We start from the raw sequence: 23,914 nt of genomic DNA, 5'->3' as shown, positions 1-23,914 counted from the left end.
TGCAAATGCTTCAGATCTGCCTATGAATATGAAATGTTTGGTGAATGATATTGATGTCTCTGGGAAAAGGAACAGGGGTCACTTTGAAGAAATGTGTGACAGCCTGTTGTCTCAATTGGAAAGCCCTCTGCACAGCATCTTAGAGCAAGCTAAGCTCAAGAAACAAAGAGTCAATGATTGTGTACAGCTGTATGGAGAGGCAACTCAAGTCACAGAGGGATGTCAAGAGTCCCTACTTGGAACAAAGCCAAGTGAAGCAGAGGTTCTCAAAGTGTTGTGGAAATCATTTGTTGATTGCAGAGAGAGGCGGCTCAAGAATGTTGAAGACATTAAGACTAGCCCAATTGAGTTGCCTATGGATCACGGTCCTCCATAGTGGATTGGACAGACGGTTATGAGGGACAAGCTGTCTGACATTTATGAGAAATCTGTCAATGAAGATGACAGAAACAAGAAGGAGAAAAATGATGCCAAAAATGCAGTTGAGGAATGTGTATATGAGATGAGAGACAAACTGTGTGACGTTTATGAGAAATCTGTCAATGAAGATGACAGAAACAGTTTCATTCGGAAGCTTGAGGATAATAGGAGGCTTATCAGTGAGAGTCAGCAGTGCTTGACACATGCGTGCCTGGAAATCTGTGTCCCAACCCTAGGGTTGAAACAAGAGGGGGGGGTATGTGACAGGAAGTCAGGTAAATCTGGGAATGTAGTCACAGAGAGGAGACAGATTCCCACCTTGTTTGGAAAGTTCACTAATTACTATAGGGTGTCGGCTGCCAAAGGCAGCAGGAAGGTGTAAAGAAGTTGAAAGGCCTTCAGCTGTTCAGAATGAGGAAATGAAGGCCTCTATAATTGTCCAAAGAAAGTCTAATGGATTGCTGCCTCCTGTCGCCGTGTGGGCTGGGAGAGGAAGGCAGACAGACGTGTGCCCCCTGAACGCTGTGTGAGCATGGGGTAGACCTCCTGAAGCGATGTGCGCTCAGGAGGGTAACAAGCGGGATGTGAAAGGAAACCAATGGACATTTTCTGAGTGAAGACTTCTCAAGACTTCTCAAGGTGAGAAAACAAATTATCTCAATGTGAAGAGTAAAGGGACATGTTCCATATGAAGAGGAAAAGGGACATGTTGAATGGACATTTGTTATGGAAAGGATAAAAATGGACTATTGAGTGTCTGCTGTGGGACCAGCAAAGTTTGCTCCAACAGTAGGTTGGAGACAGACTCTTAGGTAGGTTCCAGTGTGTGTGAAGGTAGCCGCCCACAGAGGCAAGGATTTATTTTCTGTTTTATTTTATTTTGGATGTTTTTGCTGCCTGCAGTTGTTTGCAACCATCTCCCGGCTATCTATTTGTGTAAACGCACCCCCAAAGGGGTCACCCATACGCTTACCACCGAGCTAATCCCTCACAATATATATATATATATATATATATAATATATATGGTATTGCTGCATTTACTACCTTACTAAAAATGCAGCTAGATCACCCCTCCCTTCATGGAATCCAAGATGGCGACCCAGACAGAGAGACTACACCCAAAATAAGACCTCGTCATGTCCTAGAAGAAAAGCCTAGACACATAGATACTCCAATCATCCAATGACCCCCTTATACGTATTATATATGACTATTTCCTGGAATTAATTTCTTGAGACTTTACAAAGACAAAAGAGAAACAAATAAAGACAGAAACAAACTATTCTGAAATTAGGCCAGGGGCAGATATAATCCCGGATTGTTTTATCAAATCAAATCAAATCCAAAACATTTGGCACCCCAGATGGGACCTTGGGTTCTGTCCAACGGTAGCCGATAAAGAGAAAGCTGAGAGAAATCAACACAGATGAGGGGCAGAGACTGATCACCTCTGAATATACGGTAAGACATATTTTAAAATCTTACCTGTACACCCTGTCTCTGTGATTGGTTATCTCTGTGGTGTCAGCATCGGCTACCTGCGGTCAGCAAAGACAGGTAACGTAACTTGCCCAAGTTCTATTAACAAGGAACCTGTATAATTTATATCTGCTGCCTGTTTTGTTATATGTGTTCTAGCTTGTGGTAGGGTGACGAGACGGTCAGAAGGGAAATACTGTCACAGATGAGAACTCCCCTTGGAGTCATTTGTTAGTGCATGCTTGCACGAATGCTCGGGGGAGGAACCCCTCTCGCATAGGCCACATTAGTGCAGGCAGGTGTTGCTGCATGAGGAGCCCCCCCCCCCCCCGGGAGGAGGGAAAACGCGTTTGACGCTGGGACCCTGCGACAGGGTTCATTCTGATGGTTTAAGCCTCCCATAATGAGTCAGTAATGTCATGTGTGTCATGTCTTGAGTTCCTATGTGTTCTGTTATTTAAAGGCCCTTAATTAGGTTTGCTGCGTGCAAAAGTTAAGTGCGATTGAGACATGTACATGGCATTTTGCCATTTATTGATATTGAGCGTAGTAATAGTGGATAAGAACACTGTTTTATCAGGAAAAACATTTGCCCGTAGTTTCCTATGCATAGGGGAGACTCTGTGCAGAATTGGCTACTTGCCAGGGGGGGGGGGGGTTTAAATGTAAATATCTTTGTTCCTATAACAGTTATAGAATTAATTTTTGGACATCAAGGGTTACAGCAATTAACGTGACAATTGAACCATATTGGCACTGAGCCAAAAGATTTAAAGTAGATTAACTTTTTATCTGATTACGACATTTAAGTGGTATTTTAGGGGCACCCTCCATAACCGAAGGGGAACCTCTGGTAAGGTTTTTGTAAAATTGGCACAAAGCCAAAAGTTTCAAATTAAGTTAACCCTTTATCTAACCATAGCATTCAAGTGATATTTTAAGGGCATCCTCCATTGAAGAAGGGGAACCTCTGGTCAGAGTTTTGGAATCAACGAGTGCCCCCCTCCTAAACCATACCAGGCCACTTTCCCTCAACATGGGGAGGGTGCTTTGGGGTTCCCCACAACCCTGGGCTGTGGTTATGGGGGTCTGCATGTCGGGGGCTTATTGAAATATGGAAATGTTTTGCATTGCATTGATACATGTCCCTCAGGGCAGTACCCAGGTCCCCATACACTTTTTATGACAATAACTTGCATATAAGCCTTTAAGATGAGGACTTTTGATTTTTCATGTTCATGTCCTATAGACTTTAATAGAGTTTGCATGTTCGCTAGAACTATTTCCCTGTTTGAGATGTTCTGGTGCAAACCGAACAGGGGGGTGTTTGGCCCATCACTAGCATATATACACATCTATATACTCCTATTTTCCCATGTCCTCTTCCTCTACAATTACTGTAAGTTACACTAAGGAGCGAATATTAAGAGAAGCTGGTAGTAGTGTCTAAATTTGTGCTTAGCCCATTGGAGAGGAGTGTGCAGCTTCCTGTTTACATGAGCAGGCTTCAAAGGGGAGTGATATATCCTGGAGTTGCCTGCACTTGCAGCTGAATGACTTAATGGTGGTCCTGGTGGAGTGGTGACTTTAAATAAGCAAGCGTTGTTTGTTTGCTAAAGACCACCTAGATTTTAGACAAAACTGCTGCATACAACAGACACACACAAAAAAAAAAAAAAAAAAATATATATATATATATATATATATATCCAAATTGTAAGGCATGATAAAGGGAGTAAAACAATATACTGTAGGTCTGCTTTACTACTCTATGTTATAGGTTGTGTAATACAGCATGAAAATGATTCAGTAATTGTTTTAGTTTTAAGATTCCTCTAAAATGTAGTGGTATTATCTGTTGCTTAATTAAGCATAATATCCAAAAAATATACATTCATTTATTATGCAGGAATGGTCTAAAATACCCCTTTTTTTCTATTATGTTCCATGTTTATTTTGTAAGAGAAAATAAGTCTGTAATCTTTTTTTAATGTAAGATAACTCTGATGGAACTTTCACTACACCCAGGCAGTGAACCACTCACATAAAGATAAGCTCACCTCTTCATTTGCAGTGATGTGCATGTGCCTTCACGTGCTGCATAGAGTTGAGATAAATGATGGGTGCATGCTGTCCGTCAGAGTATAAGAGAAGGGATGGGTGCTGAATGAACTGGGATTTCACCAAAGGAGTGATTGTGCACCATTAGTGAAAAGTGCAGTTTTTTAAAATGTGACTTTTTAAAAAAATTTTATAGCACAAATAGTTTTTAACAAGATTACACTATATCCAATATCACATGTCGTATGATTTTAGGTTGAGATGGTTGTAATATATAGAGATAGGATCACATTTTGAGAGAATTTATGCTGAAAACTAAAAACCTTCTATGGTTTCACACAAACTTTTTTTGTTTTAATGGAGGCAAACAACTTACGTATTTTGTCTCTCGTCCAGTTGATTTTTGTGGAGACCTCAGTATCTGAGCAAATAAACAAAGCAAAATACAAAATGTTAAAAACAAATAGGGGTATATGAAAAGATACGCATAGACAGCACAGTGTCTTTAAAAAAAAAACATTAATCAGACTTCTTTTCTAAAGGAGAACTGAAGTGAACATTTGCTATATTCTAGTGAATATTAAGAAATGTTATTTGTATCTAAGCAGTACCCTGAAAAATGTATACTTTGTCTTGAATTCCTCTTGAAAAATAACAGTGCACTCCTTGTATGTGAGTGTGTCTAGACACCTCTGCGTCCATAGATTTTTTGCTGTATATCTGCAATGTGAGATCTAAGGCACTGCTTTCTGTGACTTGTTGGGCTCCACTTTTCAAGGGAAGTTGCGCTGTGGAAGGTAATTTTCCCCAGAGCTAAGTGAATGTAGTGAAATTCCACTTTGCAAAGAATACCCAATCATGTGCAAGGAAAATGAAAAAAAAAAAACATGTTTGCTTACACATGATTGGATAATGGACATTAACAGAGCTTTACCTCCTTCACTAAGCTTTGGGAAAATTCCCTTGCAAAGTACAACTTCCTTTGGTAAATCAAAACCTCTAGTCGCAGATGACTTAGAGTGAGATCTGATGATGATGTCACTACTGTGATGTTAATTTTTATTCTTACTGAATGCTCTGATATGAGGAAGCAAAGCCGTGCCTCAACCAAGACGGCTGCCTCAATATAGAGACACAGTGCAAAACAGAGCATGCAAAGTTAGTGATGGGTAAAAAATCAGCTGCACAGAGAATACAGGCAATACTGGTGACTGGTCATTTGCCTTCTTCTTGCCTGTTTGTGCTCAGCTTACAGATTTTAGGTTCTCTTTAAAAACAATATGAAAAGCATATTAATGCAATCTTCAGGAAATGTAACTCATATCCATTGTTATAGTATACATATTAATATAGCAATTTTACCTAATTACCAATGTAGGGGTCAGTTTGTTCAGAATTAGACATCTGTACTAGGCTGTTGCAACAGATCGGCCAAGAGCTGAGTGATTGATTGTCCACGGTGAGAAACAACCCAGATTGGTGCAGGGCTTGTATCGACCCATATTTCCGGTGTACACTATTTTTGCCTTTCAAGCACATTAATAGACACTAGTAATGAGCCAAATGCCCAGGGATTTGGATTTAGGGTAAAGTTCACAAACTTAAGGAAAGTTCAGGTGCCAAACCTGAACCTCAATGAAATCTATGGAAGCTGAATGATAAAAAACAGTATTGGCCTTGTTCTAGGCTAATAGGCAAGGGATTGTCAAACAAATGTATTGATGGTGTGGACACAACTTTTACAAAAAAAATATTTGCAGTATGTGATTGAATTAGTGCTTAACATTAAAAATGCAAAATTCCTTTAAATAACATAAACCTGCCTGTGAAGTGATGCATCTAAATGATGTATACAACCTACTAAAACAAAACTGACATTTTACAAAGAAATAAATGCTGTGTAAATTGTGGATCAGAGTCTGAAAAAAAAGTGCCCCCCCCCCCACCTCCCTGCTCTGAACCATAGTAGACCACATGCCCTCAAAATAGGGAGGGTACATTGTCAAATGGAGCCCCCATTTGGCAAAGCATTTTGTACCCATGTTAATGAGTATAAGGATATCTTTCCCACAAGCCTGGTCCAATGGAATGTAAGCAAGGGCCTTGTGGCCATATTTGGGCAATAATGTCAGCTTCTATCTGTGCACCTTTGTTCCATGACTAGGGATTCCTAAGCAGCAAACTATTTGAGTTTGGTAACATCAAATGCTTCCTTATCAACATTCGACAGAGGAAGAAGAAAGCTGTCATATATAGCTGCAGTAGAAAAAACACTAATATATATATGACATCCAGCTCTCACTTAACAGGCTAAAAGTTCAGCATTCAAACGCCCAAACAAAGTTTGTTTTGAACTGTGGTTGAAACAGAACTATCAGCTTCTCCCTAATTGAAACCATTATATCAACAAGAATGCAACATGCTCTTAAGTTCAACTTGTGTTAGGGTGTTACTTGAGTATTCAGTGAAAATATGGAATTTAAAGATTTATTTTTTTTCCAGGGTGATAAAATGATCCTTAACACCGTAAGAAATTATCATGATGGCTATATATACCTGAACTCCTCTACATTCACTTTTTTCCTGTTGAAGGATTCTGTCACTTCTCATGTATGCTATATACTTGAAAGCTCTAAGAGTACACTAACTAGAAGTAGTAATAACTTACAATTGTAAATAAAAAAAATAAACAGATAAGGTATTTGAAAAAAAAAAATCTATTGAACTAAAAACTGAGGGTTTTATTTTATCCCATTATAAGATATATAACCACATTAAAATGTAATATTTTATTTTTGACCAGTGCTGATAAGTAATAAATAATTTTCTTCAAAAAGCAATTATCTTTAAATTACATTTTCTAAGGTGATTCAAAATAATATAATTTTATTTGACTAGTTTTTAGGAGTAGTGCAGGATATGAAAAAAAACGGAAAATTTATATCAAATACTTACCGTAATTTTCCTTTCCTGATGGACTCCATGGCAGCATACGTTTGGGTAGGCCCCGCCTCCTCTCCTAACTCATAGGACCCCACTCCCATAAATCTTTGCTCCCTTTCAGCATCAGTGTTCTGTAACTAGCCTACTCAGGAATTGGGAGGGGACTCCTGCTGCCATGGAGTCCATCAGGAAAGGAAAATTACGGTAAGTATTTGATATCAATTTTCCGTTTTCCTGACAGACTCCATGGCAGCATACGTTTGGGAAATAACTTGCTATACACTCCCGGGTGGGAAGATGCTGAACAAAGAAACTTTAATTGGCACTGTCAACTGACAAGACTTGAACGCCAAAATTAACGGAAGATAAAGCAGCAGGTTCAAAACAATAATGGGAAAGAAAAGTATTAACAGATGACCAAGATGCTGCCTTGCAGATCACGTCAGGTGCGACGTGCTTGGAAGCTGCCCAAGACGTAGCGACGCTTCTTGTAGAGTGAGCTGTAATCGCCTCTGGAGGAGCCAAGCCCTTTGCTCTATACGCCCACTGGATAGCCTGAACGATCCACGCAGCCACTGCTCTGGAAGATGCACGCATTCCTTTCTTTTTGCCATGTAGCAGAACAAAAAGGAAATCCGATTGGCGGAAGGAGGATGTGGCCTCCAAATATTGACTTAGAGTGTTGCCCACGTCTAAAGGATGGATTGAAGAATTCTCATCAGTTCTGAAGGTGGGAAGAACTATCTCAGCATTTTCGTGGAAGACAGAGGTCACTTTTGGATTTGACCCTAGCATAGGGATAAGGACAACCCTGTCTTGAAAAAAGGTCAAAAAAGGTTCTTTGTGACCCAGATTGTGTATCTCGGAGACCCTCTTAGCAGAGGAAATGGCCACCAAAAATGCTGTCTTCAACGTAAGTTCCTTGACAGACATGGAAGCAACATCCTTTGAAGAAAAAAAGTCCAAAACTAAAGGAAGATCCCATTTTGGGAATCTTGGCCTTCTCTGAGGCCTAAGCCTGACTGCTCCCTTAAAAAATTGCTGAATCAGATGATGACTTGCCCACTGAATTCCGGTAAAGGCTGAAATGGCGGATACTTGCACCCGGAGAGAACTAACCGAGAGGGACAGATCCAGACCAGACTGCAAGAAACTTAAAATCTGCTCAACAGTAGGTGTACCTACTGGACCTGACCCCTGGGCCTGATGACTCATGAACCTGGCCCATATCCTTTCATATACCCTGTTGGTGCTGGGCCTTCTTGAACTCATGAGAGTCGGAATCACCTCCTCTGGACATCCGAGAGCTTCCAACCTCCCCCTCTCAAAAACTAAGCCCTGAGTTGCAGCTGTGCAGGGCATGGGTGCAGAGTAGGACCCTGAGACAGAAGGTCCGACCTGAGAGGTAGAGGGATTGGATCCCTGAAGCTCAGAAGGGACAGCAGGGGAAACCATGGCCTGTTGGGCCAGAAGGGGATTATTGCCACGATCTCTACTTCCTCCATCTTCAGTCTCCGCAGGAATTGGAGTACTATTGGCACTGGTGGAAAGGCATAAGCAGACTGGAAGTTCCACCTGTCCGTGAGGGCATCCACTCCGAAAGCTTGAGGATCTCTGAATCTCGTGTAGTACTTCCGAAGCTTCCTGTTGCGTGGACTCGCAAACAGATCCACTAAGGGGGAAATCCCCAGGGACAGCACCCAGTTGAACACCTCTTGGTGGAGGGACCACTCGTTGTTGTCTAGTTGGAAACGAGATAGGAAGTCTGCCTCCACATTCAACACTCCCGGGACAAAGACCGCTGAAAGATTGGCCAGATGATGCTGAGCCCATGTCATGATCGGTTCTGTTTCTTGGAGGAGAGACATACTGTGTGTTCCTCCCTGCCTCTTGACATAAGCCACTGCCGTTGTGTTGTCCATCCTTAACAGCACTGAAGCCCCCTGTGTTAGATGGTGAAAAGCCTGGAGTGCTTTGAGGGCGGCTCGAAGTTCTAGAACGTTGGACACTACTCCGTGACCTGGGAAGTTCCATCTGCCTTGTGCCACTTCGGTCAGACAGTGGGCTCCCCAACCGGTATTGCTGGCATCGGAGGTTATCGTTATCCAGGAAATCGGAGCGATTGAGTGGCAGTTGGTCAGATTTGTATGGCGTAACCACCAGGGAAGGCATCCCTTCATGAATGGAGTCAGGTGAATAACCTGTGACAAATTCTCCGTCGTCCACTGTTGGAGAAACCCCTTCTGGAAGGGTCTCAGCTTCCACATAGCCCACTTCACCATAGGCGAGGTGGCTACAAGCGTCCCTACTACCTTTAGACACTGACGAGCAGTGAGACGAGAGGCAGCGAGAGCGTGAGACACCCTGCTCTGGACTACAGGAATTTTCTCTTCTGGCAGGGAAATGGTGCACTTCTCCGTGTTGAACAGTGCCCCGAGAAACACCAGCGACTGCGTAGGCACCAGATGGCTCTTTTCTAGATTCAGAATCCAACCGAATTCCTGAAGCGTAGATGTCACTTGCTCCAGATGTAAGAGTAACTGATGCTTGTCCTAGGACAGAAGGAGGAGATCGTCCAGATAATGATGCAATCTGATGCCTCTGGTCCTGATGAGAGCAACAACTGCCAGCAAAGTTTTCGAGAACGTGCGAGGCGAAGTTGAGAGCCCGAAGGGAAGACACGTAAATTGCATGTGAGCATGACCTACAGCAAACCGGAGGAACTGATGGTACTCTTTTGCCACAGGAACGTGGAAGTACGCGTCTTTTAGGTCGATCGATGCCAACCAATCTCCTGGGAGAATCAAATGTTGTATGGTGACTAGGGACTCCATTTTGAACCTTTCTTGATGGATCGACCTGTTGAGATAAGTGAGGTCTATTACCGGACGCCAGGTGCCGTTCTTCTTCTGGAAGAGAAACAGAGGTGAATAGACTCCCAAACCTCGTTCTGCCTCGGGAACTGGCACAACAGCTCGCTGAACCAGTAAGGAGTCCACGTAGGCAAGAAGAATCTTCTTTTTCTCTGCCGAAGGAGGAAGTGAGGTTGCAACAAACCTGGGTTTGGGAGCGTTGTCGAACGCCCACGAATGTCCCTGGGACACAATGTTTAACACCCAGGGATCCTGAATCGAGGCCGCCCAAACATCCCGAAATTGGAGCAACCTGGCCCCTACCGGGAAGGCCTGGACGGGCCCAACCTCAAAAGGATTTGGTGGCCTCCCGGTCACCGGACGAAGAGCCTTTAGAGCCTTTCTGGAAGGTGGATTGCCTTGACTTCCAACCTCTTCCGAAGGACTTGCCTGGCTTGTAGCTGCGTGCTTCCCTGGCACGATTGGCAGTTTGTCTTCTCGGGAAAGAGTGCTTCTGAGCGCCTGGGCGTTTATCCTGAGGGAGGAAACCAGATTTTCCACCCGTGGCCCGAGTTATGGCTGCATCCAACTTGTTCCCAAAGAGGGAAGAACCCTCAAAGGGAATTCGGCACCATGCCTGTTTGGAAGCAGCATCAGCAACCCAAGGCCTAAGCCAAAGGGCGCGTTTAGCCGTAACCGAAGCCAGCATAACTCGAGCCAAAAGGCGAATGGTGTCTAGAGACGCCTCCCCCAGAAAACCCGCAGCCATCTTGAGCTCCTGGATTGGGGAGCTCTGGAGCACTTCCTCCGAAACTCCTCCAAGGGTGCCCTCGAGGGCATTAATCCAGACTTCCATGGCCTTTGAAATCGTAGCCAAAGCCAAAGCTGGCTTACAGGCCATGCCGGCCGAAAGATATGCTCGTTTAAGATCAGCGTCGATCCTCCTATCCAACGGATCCCTAAAAGAGGCTGTATCCTCCATTGGAAGGGTGACATGCTTGACCAAACACATCACAGCTGCATCCACACTTGGGGAAGATTCCAGGTACTTCACCTTATCTTGTTTAAATGGATACAGCTTCGCCATTTTTGTGGTCAGAGAATTTTTCCTTTCCACTTTGCTCCACTCTTCTGTAAATATATCTCCCAGTTCCCCTAGAAATGGGAAGTCCAATCGCTCTTTGCATAGCTGCTTGAAATATTTTCGCTGTTTTGGGGAGGAGACAGCTGGGTCCTCCCATTCAAGAGCTTCTCTCACCGCCTTCACAAGAGGGGAGACCTGGCTGAACTCAAATCCTGAACCGGAGTCATCTGAATCAGATTCGGACTCTGACGGAAGGATAGAAGGATGGCTGGGTTGAGAGGACTCAAAAGGATCCTGAACCAGAAGATCTCTTTCCGGAGAGCGGGATGGCCCTGCAGAAGTACTCGGCCTCTGTAACTCAGCTAGAGAGTCTTTGAGGACTCTGCGCACCACTTCCTCAATATGATGGTCCGACTTCTCCCTTTCACCCGTGGCTTGGGCATAACAGGGTTTACACAGAGAGGAACCATCCGTTACTATGGTACCACATCCCCAGCATTTCTTCCCGTGCGGGTGCTCAGAACGGCCATGATGTGTTGAACCAGAAGTTTTGCCATCACGTCCCCTATTATGGGGGGGAGTTACGCCTGGACCTAGATGAGGAGTGTCGGTAATGCGACTTTGAACGTCTGTCATCGCTGCGTGCGCTAGGCTGCTGATCAGACCTAGAAGAGCTGGAGAGAGACATATGTAGCGATATATAAGAGAAAACAGAGAGACCTTCTCCCCCCCCCCTTAAATGCCCAGCACATACCTGGTATGAGCGGGCTGGCCACAAGGGGGCGGAGAGGCGTCCATGATCAGTATAACAGAAGGCGAAAGGAAAATTCTTCCACAGCTAGATATAAAGGAACACACATTGTACCAAGTCTTTCAAAATGGAGCAAAAACCGCCAATAAATCCTTTTAAAATAAGGTTCTTACCTTGTAAACGCCAGTCAGAGTCTGGGGGAGGCTGTATGTATGTGCCGACCTTCCCACCAGCTCTGACATACAACAGGCTTTAAATATGCCGCCTCGCGGCCGCCGATCGCAACTGCGCATGCGCGAGTGATGTCACGCGTCATCCCCGCGCATGCACACCGAATCCTGTGACCGGCGGCTACCGCGCATGCGCAGAAGCGCCGCGCAACCCAGAAGCGGCGGCCGCGGCGAGACCGGGAGTCGCCGGACACCAATAGCAGAGGAACAAAGCGGACTGCAAGAGATATAAAACCCAGCTAAAAACCGCACTCAACAAGACACAGTGAGTAAACATACTAAAGAAACCCTGACACATAGGAATAAACAATAAAGGAAAAAATGAAGTAAAAAAGAGGTCCCATAACAGGGCTTACCACCCTGCCCCGAGCAGAGAAGGGTCCCAGAGGCGCACCACCGATCTGCATCTTCAGGCAAAATTAGGCCACCCGCGGCAGCAGGGCTCTCTCGGCCAGACCCCCAAGCTCCTGCAAGGGGTCTCTTCTATTGCCCCCTCCATACCCTGCTAATAGCCAGGGCTTAGCGGAGACTCCACGACCCCTCCTGCTTCAGAGTATAGGACTGAAATAGTAGGAACATAACACCGTATGTATGAGGAGGACGAAAAAAGAACACTGATGCTGAAAGGGAGCAAAGATTTATGGGAGTGGGGTCCTATGAGGTAGGAGAGGAGGCGGGGCCTACCCAAACGTATGCTGCCATGGAGTCTGTCAGGAAACAAACATTCACACTCACCAAGGTGGATGCTGCATCAATCCGATGCTTCAACTGCTTCTAAGCTCCCAGCAGTGTGCTTAGAGGCTGAGCCAGCTACTAATCAGTAAGAATGATCGAACTTTTGAAAAGTTCGGTTCGGCCAGAACATCCGAACTTCCCGAAAGTTCGGCCCGGATTTCAGAACCCCATTGAAATCGATAGGACCCGAACTTCAGTAATCAAAAAACACCATTTTTAAGCCCTAAAACCCAATAAATGCCCCTAAAAAGTGCCTAGGGTTCTGGGTCATGCCCCATTAACTATTAATCACACAAAAAAAGTTCTTAAAAATTGTCATTTTTGATAAAAAAGCCAATTATTGAAAAAATTTAAAAAAAAAGAGAGATTTTTTTATTTTTACTTTGTATTTATTATCTGGGGGGTCTAAAATGTGTGCATGTGAACTTTCAGCTCTGTAGTATGTCCAGAACCATGAAAAAAAAAAAGATAATTTTTCAGTAGAACAGGGATGTGGGACCCTCCTTTAACTTTAACACCTATATGATCTTTTTTTCTGGTTCTGGACATGCTACAGAGCTGAAACTTCACAGGTACACCTTTTAGACCCCCCAGACACAAAATCACACAAAAAAAGTTCTTAAAAATTGTCATTTTTGATAAAAAAGCCAATTATTGAAAAATTAAAAAAAAAAAAGAGATTTTTTGATTTTTACTTTGGATTTAGTATCTGGGGGGTCTAAAAAGCGTACATGTGAAGTTTCAGCTCTGTAGCATGTCCAGAACCATAAAAAAAAAGATTGTTTGTATAAGAAAACTTTCAGCACAGGAGGTTGGCTTCGCTGCTGTAACACCTTGCCGGTTTAATAGCAGGCATTTTTTTGGATTCTTTGCAGTCAGGAAAAACATCTGAACTTGTGTATAGTGGTACTGTGCACAAGTTCTGATGTTTTGCCTGCCTCCAAAAACCCCCAAAAAATGCCAGAAAAAACACACCTGGGCATTTTTTTTGATGCTAGCGTTTTTTTTGGCATTTTTTGGGGTTCTTTTGAGGCAGGCAAAACATCTGAACTTGTGTATAGTGGTGTATATACACACATCCATATATTTATATACACACCTAGACATATATAGGTGTGATAGTAGCAGAAATATATGCTTGCGCTAATGAAATCATTTACACTAATATATTATATATATATATATATACCACTATACACAAGTTCAGATGTTTTGCCTGCCTCAAAAGAACCCCAAAAAATGCCAAAAAAAACGCTAGCGTCAAAAAAAAAATGCCCAGGTGTGTTTTTGCTGGCATTTTTGGGGGGTTTTTGGAGGCAGGCAAAACATCAGAACTTGTGCACAGTACCACTGTACACAAGTTCAGATGTTTTTACTGACTGCAAAGAACCCAAAAAAATGCCTTCTATTAAACCGGCAAGGTGTTACAGCAGCGAAGCCAACCTCCTGAGCTGAAAGTTTTCTAATACAAACAATCTTTTTTTTTTCTTGTTCTGGACATGCTACAGAGCTGAAACTTCACATTTACACTTTTTAGACCCCCCAGATTTGAAATCCAAAGTAAAAATCAAAAAATCTCTTTTTTTTTTTTACTTTTTCAATAATTGGCTTTTTTATCAAAAATGACAATTTTTAAGAACTTCTTTTGTGTGATTTTGTGTCTAGGGGGTCTAAAAGGTGTACCTGTGAAGTTTCAGCTCTGTAGCATGTCCAGAACCATAAAAAAAAGGATTGTTTGTATTAGAAAACTTTCAGCACAGGAATATGGCTTCTCTGCTGTAACACCTTGCCAGTTTCAAAGCAGGCATTTTTTTGGGTTCTTTGCAGTCAGGAAAAACATCTGAACTTGTGTATAGTGGTACTGTGCACAAGTTCAGATGTTTTGCCTGCCTCCAAAACCCCCCAAAAAATGCCAGCAAAAACACACCTGGGCATTTTTTTTTTTGACGCTAGCGTTTTTTTGGGCATTTTTTGGGTTCTTTTGAGGCAGGCAAAACATCTGAACTTGTGTATAGTGGTATATATACACACATAATTATATGTATATAGACACCTAGCCATATATAGGTGTGATAGTAGCAGAAATATATTACTGTAAATGATTTCATTAGCGCAAGCATATATTTCTGCTACTATCACACCTATATATGTCTAGGTGTGTATATAAATATATGGATGTGTGTATCTACACTACTATACAGAAGTTCAGATGTTTTGCCTGCCTCCAAAACCCCCCAAAAAATGCCAGCAAAAACACACCTGGGCATTTTTTTTTTTTTGACGCTAGCGTTTTTTTGGCATTTTTTTGGGTTCTTTTGAGGCAGGCAAAACATCTGAACTTGTGTATAGTGGTATATATACTGTATTTTCTGGCGTATAAGACTACTTTTGAACCTCAAAAAAATCCCCCAAAAATGGGGGGTCATCTTATACGCCGAGTATAATATCTTCAAGGTAACCTAAGTATAAGTATTACCAGTAGATGTAATCTCTCAAGACGCTGGCTGTGTGGGAATCCTGTACCGGTATACCGTAGCTTCGGCTGCATACAGTGTACCACGCTGAGCCAATCAGGGAGAGCGATGTATTCCATTATTGAATGCAAAGCCTGCTCGGATTGACGGAGTAACATCAGCCCGCCTCTCTGACTCTGCCAATCCGAGCAGGCTTTGCATTTAATAATAGAATACATCGCTCACTGTGATTGGCTCAGCACGGTATACTGTATGTAGCCGAAGCTACGGTACATACGGTATACCGGTACAGGATTCCTGCACAGCCAGCGCCTTGAGATTACATCTACTGGTAATACTTATACTTAGGGTACCTTGGAGATATTATGAGAGATTACAAGTATTACAGTACTTGGGGTACCTTGGAGATCTATGAGAAATCTGTTTTTCAATGGTGTTGCCTTGCTTCGGAAGGGGGGTAGTCTTATATGGCGAGTATAGCCCAAAACCTATGTTTTAACTTGAAAATTAGGGGGGTCGTCTTATACGCCCAGTCGTCTTATACGCCGGAAAATACGGTACACACATAATTATATTTATATAGACACCTAGCCATATATAGGTGTGATAGTAGCAGAAATATATTACTGTAAATGATTTCATTAGCGCAAGCATTTATTTCTGCTACTATCACACCTATATATGTCTAGGGGTATATATACAGACATATATGTCTATATATACCCCCTATACACATGTTCAAATGTCATGTCTGACATCAAACATGTCCTCAAAAAAGCACTGGCAGTGGCAGCCCCTGCAGCATTAAAAATGCTTGGCTGGTGAGAAGCCATATGGGTGTGCCGAAGCAATTCAGAGAAATGATCATTTCTCTATAGCGGTTACCCTGATATGGAAGGGTTTTGTCACCCTTCCATAGCAGTCACTGTCAGTTAACCCTACACTACACTACGGTCCCCTGACACTTAACACTTTCCCTACAGAAACTAAATTTTTGAAGCTAACTAAAGTGTAAAGGAGCACTCTAACTACACTAGATATCCCTTTCCTCACACTAATAAATAGCTAAATGACACTTTTAAAGTAAAATTATCAGAACTGCTTCCACTCTCTTCCATGTCCAGTATAACAATGCTAGGAATATGGCGGGGGCGATCTTATATACTGGGGGGCGTATTCACTAATGATTGGTCTAGGGACCCCCTAGTCACTCCAATCACATTCCTAGCATTCTCCTGCCCCCTCAATTGGCTTTTGCTAATGGTTCTGGTCCAATCACGGGCTTTTAAAGCCCATTTCCTGAAGCATTGCATTTTGGTCGGTTCTGGTTGCCGAATTCCGAACTTTTTGGGCAAAAAGTTCTAAATTCGGCCGAACCTCGAACACCCAATGTTCGGGCCGAACCGATGGTGGACCCGAACCGTTCGATCATCCCTACTAATCAGTCATCTGGGTGGACTGACATTAAATTTGAGATCTCTCAAGAGCCTGGATTGGCTGAGTGACCTCAGATGACAGCAGACTTTTGCCCGCTGTCAGCAGAATCTGGGTCATGAAGAGTGCAGAAGGAAGTGCACTCCTGTAAACCCCAGGAGAAGTAGGGCCAAAAGAGCTTTAGACCTTCTTCTCCTTTAAAAAAATAAACACTGAGAGGTACTTACCAAGAAAGTTGTTAACCGATTCATGTCCTTATCTAATGTAAATCAACATACTTCTCATATGGCAAATCAGTTGTCACAGATTTTTTACTGTGCCTTTTCAACTCCTGGGCCTGTATTCCTGGGCAGCTAACTGTAACAGTTTTACAACATATACAGTATAAAGTGTCTTCATAGAAAATATGGTTATCCTATTAAGCTTCACCACCTGACCTAAGCTAATTTCCACTCCCCCAACCCCCCACCCCAGATGTTTATTTACCTGAATTTTTGGACCGCATCCACATGAATTATTAGCACCTCCGCCCAAATGTTTTTTCACTCTTGCCAATATAGGAGCTGCCTGGGGCTGAAATATTCTTGCAGGCTGCAGTTGACTTAATCAAGAAATGGGATTAGGGGGCAATAGAATAACAGTCCTCAGCAGCTTCCCTTCATAGCACTTCTGTAACAGATATTCTCATTACAGCAGTTTTCGCCCTAAGCATGCTCTATTTATATATTCAGTCTAGCCACTCTCTGGAGAAAGCTGTAAGCTCCTTTAATCTGTGTCATGGGGTAGCTGAAATGAATGGATCATTTTAGAGGAAGAGGCCTGAATCCAAAATGAAAGCAGCTCCTTGAGCAAAATATCGAGGTTCAGGGTGATAACAGAACAAAATGTGTCAAGCAGTGGTGACAAGTACGCTGCTCTGAGCTGCATTTTGCTAGCTTAAATGAGCTCCTAAGCTGCTGCTCCTAGCAGGATCTCAGCAACACAATTGAGGTGCAGAATCTCAACACCTTTTGTTGAGACTAGGATGTACCAAATACCATATTGAGTCTGTATACCAAAACTGACCATGAATGTTGTTTATTTAAAATTATGTTTTTAGAAAGTTTATTTATTTTGTAATAAAGATTGTGGATTGATTTTTTACAAAAACATGATGACATGTTTGATTATTATTACTGGTGCGTAAAAAGCCTAAAAAATCTCATTCATATCCTTTGTAGTTAATATATGGTACTACTTTTAGCATCCCAGAACAATGCAAAATAAGAAATCCAAAAAAAAAATTAAACCTTTGGACAGCAGTTCTAAACACGTCAAGCCTTTATCTTCAATTTCCCACTAATGCACATGATACCAATAAACAGAGCAGGTGAGTATAACGTGCTCATTATTTTATTTAGCAAAAACGCCTTTAAAACAGCTTTAAGGCTTCATATAAACTACAGCTCCTAAACTTGAGTTTAGGAGCTTTTGGCATTTTTCTTTTTTTGCCAAAGCTCCCAAACTCAACTCCATAAAAGCCTACAGTATGTGTCAATGTACAATGGTTCAACCTCCCTCAACCTCCCTCTCCTGACTGTGGAAGAATCGCGTTCAGGATAGGAAAGTTTTGACCGCCAGCTGCAAAAAGCAGCAAATCGGGGAAAAATTGCGGCATAATTTTGCAGTGTTTTGCGTATTACCTTGGCCAGCAGTCATTATAGGCTATGTGTACATAAAGCCCTACCGAAGAAGCCAACGAAGCCGACACTCCGGCGTAACGCGTATAGGGAGGCGGAGCCTGCGTGCCTGACGCCGATCATCTCTCGGGTGGAACTCTCACACTGAATGCCATACTAGCAGGCATGGCTGAGTGCCTGAAAAATGTGAGTTACCCTTTTACTTTCAATAAAGCTCATTTACATTCAAGCAGAGAGCACTAGATTTTCTGCCTTATATCTTTATCACATGTCCCGGCGCCCTCCGGAGGTGGAAGGCTGGAGAGTCATCCTTGGAGTCTAATATCCCCATACAAGCTAATGCTGGCATGCTTGGGTCTTATATTAAGGTGAGAGGCCAATCTTACTGGTGAAGGGATTTGATACACCTGGTGTTTCTTTATCGACTCTCATGGGATCAAGGCTTTATCTATGATATTTGGACACTTGGATACTTTATTAATTGCTTCTAAGCACGCATCTTATTTGGACACTTTATTGTTTTCTACGGTCATTTATAAATTTTGTGCACATCTAGCACATCACGTTTTGATTTATATTATTTTGATTGTGATGTGTGGACACGATTAGTGTATGCTGCCGGGTACATTTATTTTGATGCACATTGATTTGTTGCACATTGATTTACTGCACTTGATGCACATTGACTCTTATGCACATTGATTTTACCACTTGGTTCTGCACTGATAGTTTATTTTTTTATGTGTACATAAAGCCTAACCCTTCCCCATTCTACTCAAAGCTAAAAAAAAACCTCAACATTTTAGTTTAATTTTATTGTTCTTGATACAAAAAACCTAAGGGTGGAGTGCCATTTTATTTTAATATTTTTTATTTTGTTCTGACATGTCACAAGTACGGCTTTGAAATTCAGGATTTTCAGTCTTCAAGGGTAGAAAGTTGTATATATTTTTTTAAGATTTTCTTACTCACAGGTATGCACCGCTGTCTTACTGCATATTAGTTACCAGGCTTATGGTAAGCAGCCTTTCTTTTACAAAGTATTGTTGTTGTTGTTCAGTCGTTTAGTCATGTCCGTCACTTGATGACCTCATGAACTATAGCGTGACAGGCTTTTCTGTCCTCCGCTGCCTCCTGGAGTTTGCTTAATTTCATGTTCATTGTTTTGATGATGCTGTCTATCCATCTCATTTTTTGTCGTCCTCTTCTCCTTTTTCCTTCCATGTTTCCCAGAATCAGGGTCTTTTCCAAAGAGTCCTCTCTTTCAATTAGGTGGCCAAATTATTTGAGTTTCAGCTTCAGGGGCTGTCCTTCCAGTGAATATTCAGGGTTGATTTCCTTCAGCATTGACTGGTTTGATCTTCTTGCTCTCCAAGGGACTTTCAAGGGTCTTCTTCAACACTATAGTTCAAAAGCATCAATTCTTCGGCATTCAGCCTTTTTTATGGTCCAACTTTCACAGCCATAGGTTATGACTGGGAATACCATAGCTTTGACTATACGCCACTTTGTCGGTAGGGTGATGCGTCTGCTTTTTATAATGTTGTCTAGGTTTTCCACGGCTTTTCTTTCAAGAAGCAAGCATTTTTTAATTTCATGGCTATAGTTACCATCTGCCATGATCTTGGAGCCTAGAAAGATAAAATCTGTCACTGTTTCCATTTCTTCTCCTTCTATTTGCCAAGGAGTGATGGGAGCGGTTGCCATGGTCTTAGCTTTCTTAATCTTCAGTTTCAGGCCAGCTTTTGCACTCCCCTCTTTAACCTTCATTAAGAGACTCTTTAGTTCTTCTTCACTGTCTGTCATTAGCGTGGTATTGTCTGCATATCTCAGGTTGTTGATATTTCTACCTGCGATCTTAATTCTGGCTTGTGGCATTTCACATGATGTACTCTGCATATAGGTTAAATAAGTAAATAGGGTGACAATATACATCCTTGCAGCTCTCTTTTCCCACATTTGAACCAGTCAGTTGTTCCATGTCCTGTTATAACTGTTGCTTCTTGACTTTCATACAGGTTTTTTAGAAGAGAGCTGAGGTGGTCTGGTATTGCCATTTCTTTCAGTATTTGCCCCATATTGTTGTGAGCCACACAATCGAAGGCTTTACTGTAGTCAATAAAGCAGAAGTAGACATTCTTTTAGAACCCCCTTGCTTTCTCCATGATCCAGCGAATGTTGGCAATTTGATCTCTAGTTCCTCTGCCTCTTCAAAATCTCAGGCCACATGCTGCTGAAGCCTAGCATGTATAATTTTCAGCATAATCTTTCTAGTGAGATGAGTGCGATCGTACGGTAGTTTAAACATTCATTGGCGCTGCCCTTCTTTGGTATCTTAATGTAAACAGACATCTTTCTGTCCTGTAGCCATTGTTGAGTTTTCCAAGACTGTTGGCCTAATGAGTGCAGCACTTTAACAGCATTGTCTTTTAGGATTTTAAATAACTCAGCTGGGATACCATCACTTCCACTAGCTTTGTTATTAGCAATGTTTTCTAAGGCCCACTTGACTTCACTCTCCAGGATAGCCAATTCAAGGTCAGTGATTGCATCATCGGGGTTATATGGGACATTTAAATCTTTCTGTTCTTTTGTGTATTCTTGCCATCTCTTCTTTATCTCTTCTGCGTCTTTCAGTTCCTTGCCATTTTTGTCTACTATCGTGCCCATCTTTGCACAAAACATTCCCTTGATATATCCAATTTTCTTGAAAAGCTCTCTAGTCTTTCCCATTCGGTTGTTTTCCTCTAATTCTTTGCACTGATTGCTTAAGAAGGTCTTTTTGTCTCTTCTTGCTATCCTCTGGAAGTCTGCATTCAGTTGAGTATTTTTCCCCTTTCTCCATTGCCTTCCTTGTTCAGCTATTTGTATGGCCTCATCAGATAGCATAGCTATCATAGTATACATATGATAACATATATTAAATATATATAATGTATACACACATATATATATATATATATATATATATATATATATATATATATATATATTTCATATATATACATACATTACATAGTATAACTGAGGGTAAAACTAGTCAGGTTATTGTTGTCTCTGTCCCTATTAAGGAGATTCGCTCTCTCTAATTGTCCTAATCACCAATGTCACCAAGAATGAAATTAAGATTGAATCCAAAAGTTAGAATTTTTAACATTTTCCAATAACATTTTTCCTATGTTAGAAGGGCTTTCTCTCAAATGGGAAAGATATCCTCTCACTTTCTGTTGAGTCTACAGGACAGGAAGTAAAGAGAGGGAAATCTATCTAATAAGACACAGATGACATAAAAAATTAATCTGACAGCAGTTTTAGCCCCCCCCCCCACTTCATCCAAAATGTAAAAAAAAAAATGGTTTTATATGTATACAGTACTTGAAATTTAGAACCACATCTGTCTATTTTCATTTGCTATGCGGACCCAGAAGTCTATTTCCTGTAGTATTCTACAAGAAATTACATCATTTCAGTAATGTACTTAGTTGCTTAACAGATTCAAAGTCCTCACTTTCAGATCCAAAAACACAATTTGTACAGCTTTAAATTAGAAAGCACTGTACCCTGCATTTTCAAACTGTTGTATGTGTCTATCAGTGCTAGAAGCCTTATACATTCTGGACTTGCTGGGATAAAAATCTATAGATTATGTATACAGTACATACAGTACTCTTTATGGGAGCTCTGTGCCCCCAGAGTAGAATTTTGGGAAATCTCCACTGCAGGAGCTCTATGTCCCCTTTCTTGAAAAATACCAAGCCATCTGGCTGCTTAGTGAAATGTCCCAGGACAAGGGATTAGGTCACAGCTTGTTAGCACAGTCCCAGAAAAACTTGCTCAATATTACATTTGGCAACGTTAACCCTTTTTGGCCCTGGGAATGTACAGGTACTTAGACTGTCTCTAGAAATATTGCTGCCTCAGCAGAGATGACTGTTCAGCCTCTTGCTGTACAGATGCTTCTTCATAAACCAGAAAGTCTCACAACTGAGGCCGTGGGATAGTAGACATCCCTTTGTCCTTCTTCCCTTTTCTGCTCCAGCCTGGAGGCAGAGCCCCCCTCAAATCGGGGGCCCCTCCCAGGCCACACAACAGCTTCCTCACTCCATCATCCACCCAACTCATCTGCTGGCCAAGCTCTACTCTACCATCTTGGGTAAGGGAAACCAGTGAAGCCTTGTGGCTGGTTCCCTACTCTGCATGCGAAGTGTGCTGTGCTTTGTAAATGGCCTGGCGGCAGGGGACGAAGGAGGGGGACTGAAATTAAACTGTCAAAACCAGGTACATGATCCCCATAAAAGGTGGCAAATATGGCAATTTGGGAGGAGCTCAGCTTTAAAGGGCTGATCCCACCACCCTGCCAGGCCTTCTGCCTGGGGATTGGCCAGATTCCCTCAAGTATGCTGGTCAGGACCTCCTGGCCTCAACCCACTAGCTTCTTAAAACTTCTCCAAGCTTCTAGAAGCAGGAGGCTTGCCCTGTAGAGCCATCCAGCCTGATCTACAGTAACCCCAACCAATTAACCAGGCTCACAGGCTACTATGAGTCACAAAAAATAAATTACCCTACACTATTCTAGCACTAGAGGGTGCTACACACACACATTTAAAAAATCTTTTGTTTTTGTTTTGAAGATTAGTTTAAAACCCCAATATATATTTTCTGAAAGCAGACACACTGGAGAATAAAGCAGTGATAATTCAAATTTTTTTATGTAACACAAACTTTGCACAACAGATGTCAAGATCAAATGTTCATAAAAAATACACTAAAGTTAATTTTAGGAAACACAAACATTTTTAGACCCCTGATGTCTAACCTGCTTTCTCCTGAAGCTTCATTGGCTTCTTTCCTGGCCACAAAACCCAAGGAAAAATTACAACAGAAACCAGAAGTGGCATTATACATGGTTATTTTTTTAGCTAGGGGAGATCAGTGAACAGATATTAACTGGCCTCCCTCTTCTCCAATCAGCAATGTCTGTGATGTGTGTCCTGGGCCATAAATGGGACAGCACAGCCCGGGAAGCATAGTAGGAGGAGCACACTCTGGGGGTCACAGAAAGTAGCTGCTTGATTGCTTTCATTATAAAGCCAACAGTCGGATTGTGGAGTGGACACACTCTCCCACCTGCTGCAAAACCTCGCTGCCACCATAAGCCTTAAGGTGTTGCTAGTTAAAGGGTTAAATCAGCAATATAAATGCTACACTTTTTTCACAAAAATTTTGCCATGGTCTACCCAACTTAAATAAATGAAAAATGGCTGTTTATGCCATCCACCCTGTGTTCTACAAGTCCCAGCATTAAATACAGTTCAAACAAGTAACATTTACAGTATAAAATGGTGATTTGAGTATTAAAGGATATAATGTTTCTTTGTATTCAAAAAGTGTATCAAATTATATTGGCATTGTAATTAGGGAAATACATAAATAACAATGCTTGGGATTTTTTTACCTGTTAAGTTCTACGGTATATACTGTGTGCCAATCAATGATTATCACACAAGAAAAAAAAAAAACATGTATAGTGCACTCTTCAGTGTTTGGTCTCAAATGCAATCATTGACCTTTACTCACACTAAAGGGTCCATCCACCCAAAAGTGATATTTCATTTATAGATAGAAAAATGTATCCTTGTGTTTGTTTTTTGGGGTCTCCAGCAGAAAGAGTCCCCTATATTTTACATTTCCAGCATCTACCAAAAAATTAAATATCACTTTTGAGTAGAGTGACCTGTTGTTGATCTAGGGCAGGGTTTCTCAACCAGGG

At 42.0% G+C, this 23,914-nt stretch overlaps 1 protein-coding gene across 4 annotated transcripts in view; it reads right to left on the bottom strand.

Moving 5' to 3' along the window:
- The window catches only part of MLIP (muscular LMNA interacting protein), a 444,758-nt gene that overhangs the window by 159,623 nt on the left and 261,221 nt on the right, over positions 1-23,914 (bottom strand). For 2 of the 4 annotated variants that reach the window (XM_082250226.1, XM_082250227.1), the window contains exon 9: positions 4,339-4,383. The exons of the other annotated variants lie outside the window; for them this stretch is intronic. In XM_082250226.1, coding sequence (XP_082106352.1) covers positions 4,339-4,383 — 45 coding nt within the window. The remainder of the gene's footprint in view (positions 1-4,338; positions 4,384-23,914) is intronic. 4 annotated transcript variants of the gene reach the window in all.

Source organism: Pelophylax lessonae (assembly GCF_965119305.1).
Source record: "Pelophylax lessonae genome assembly, chromosome: 3".
NCBI lineage: Eukaryota > Metazoa > Chordata > Amphibia > Anura > Ranidae > Pelophylax > Pelophylax lessonae.
The sequence above is the reverse complement of the archived record's forward strand: the minus strand, read 5'-3'. Positions and strand labels throughout refer to the sequence as shown.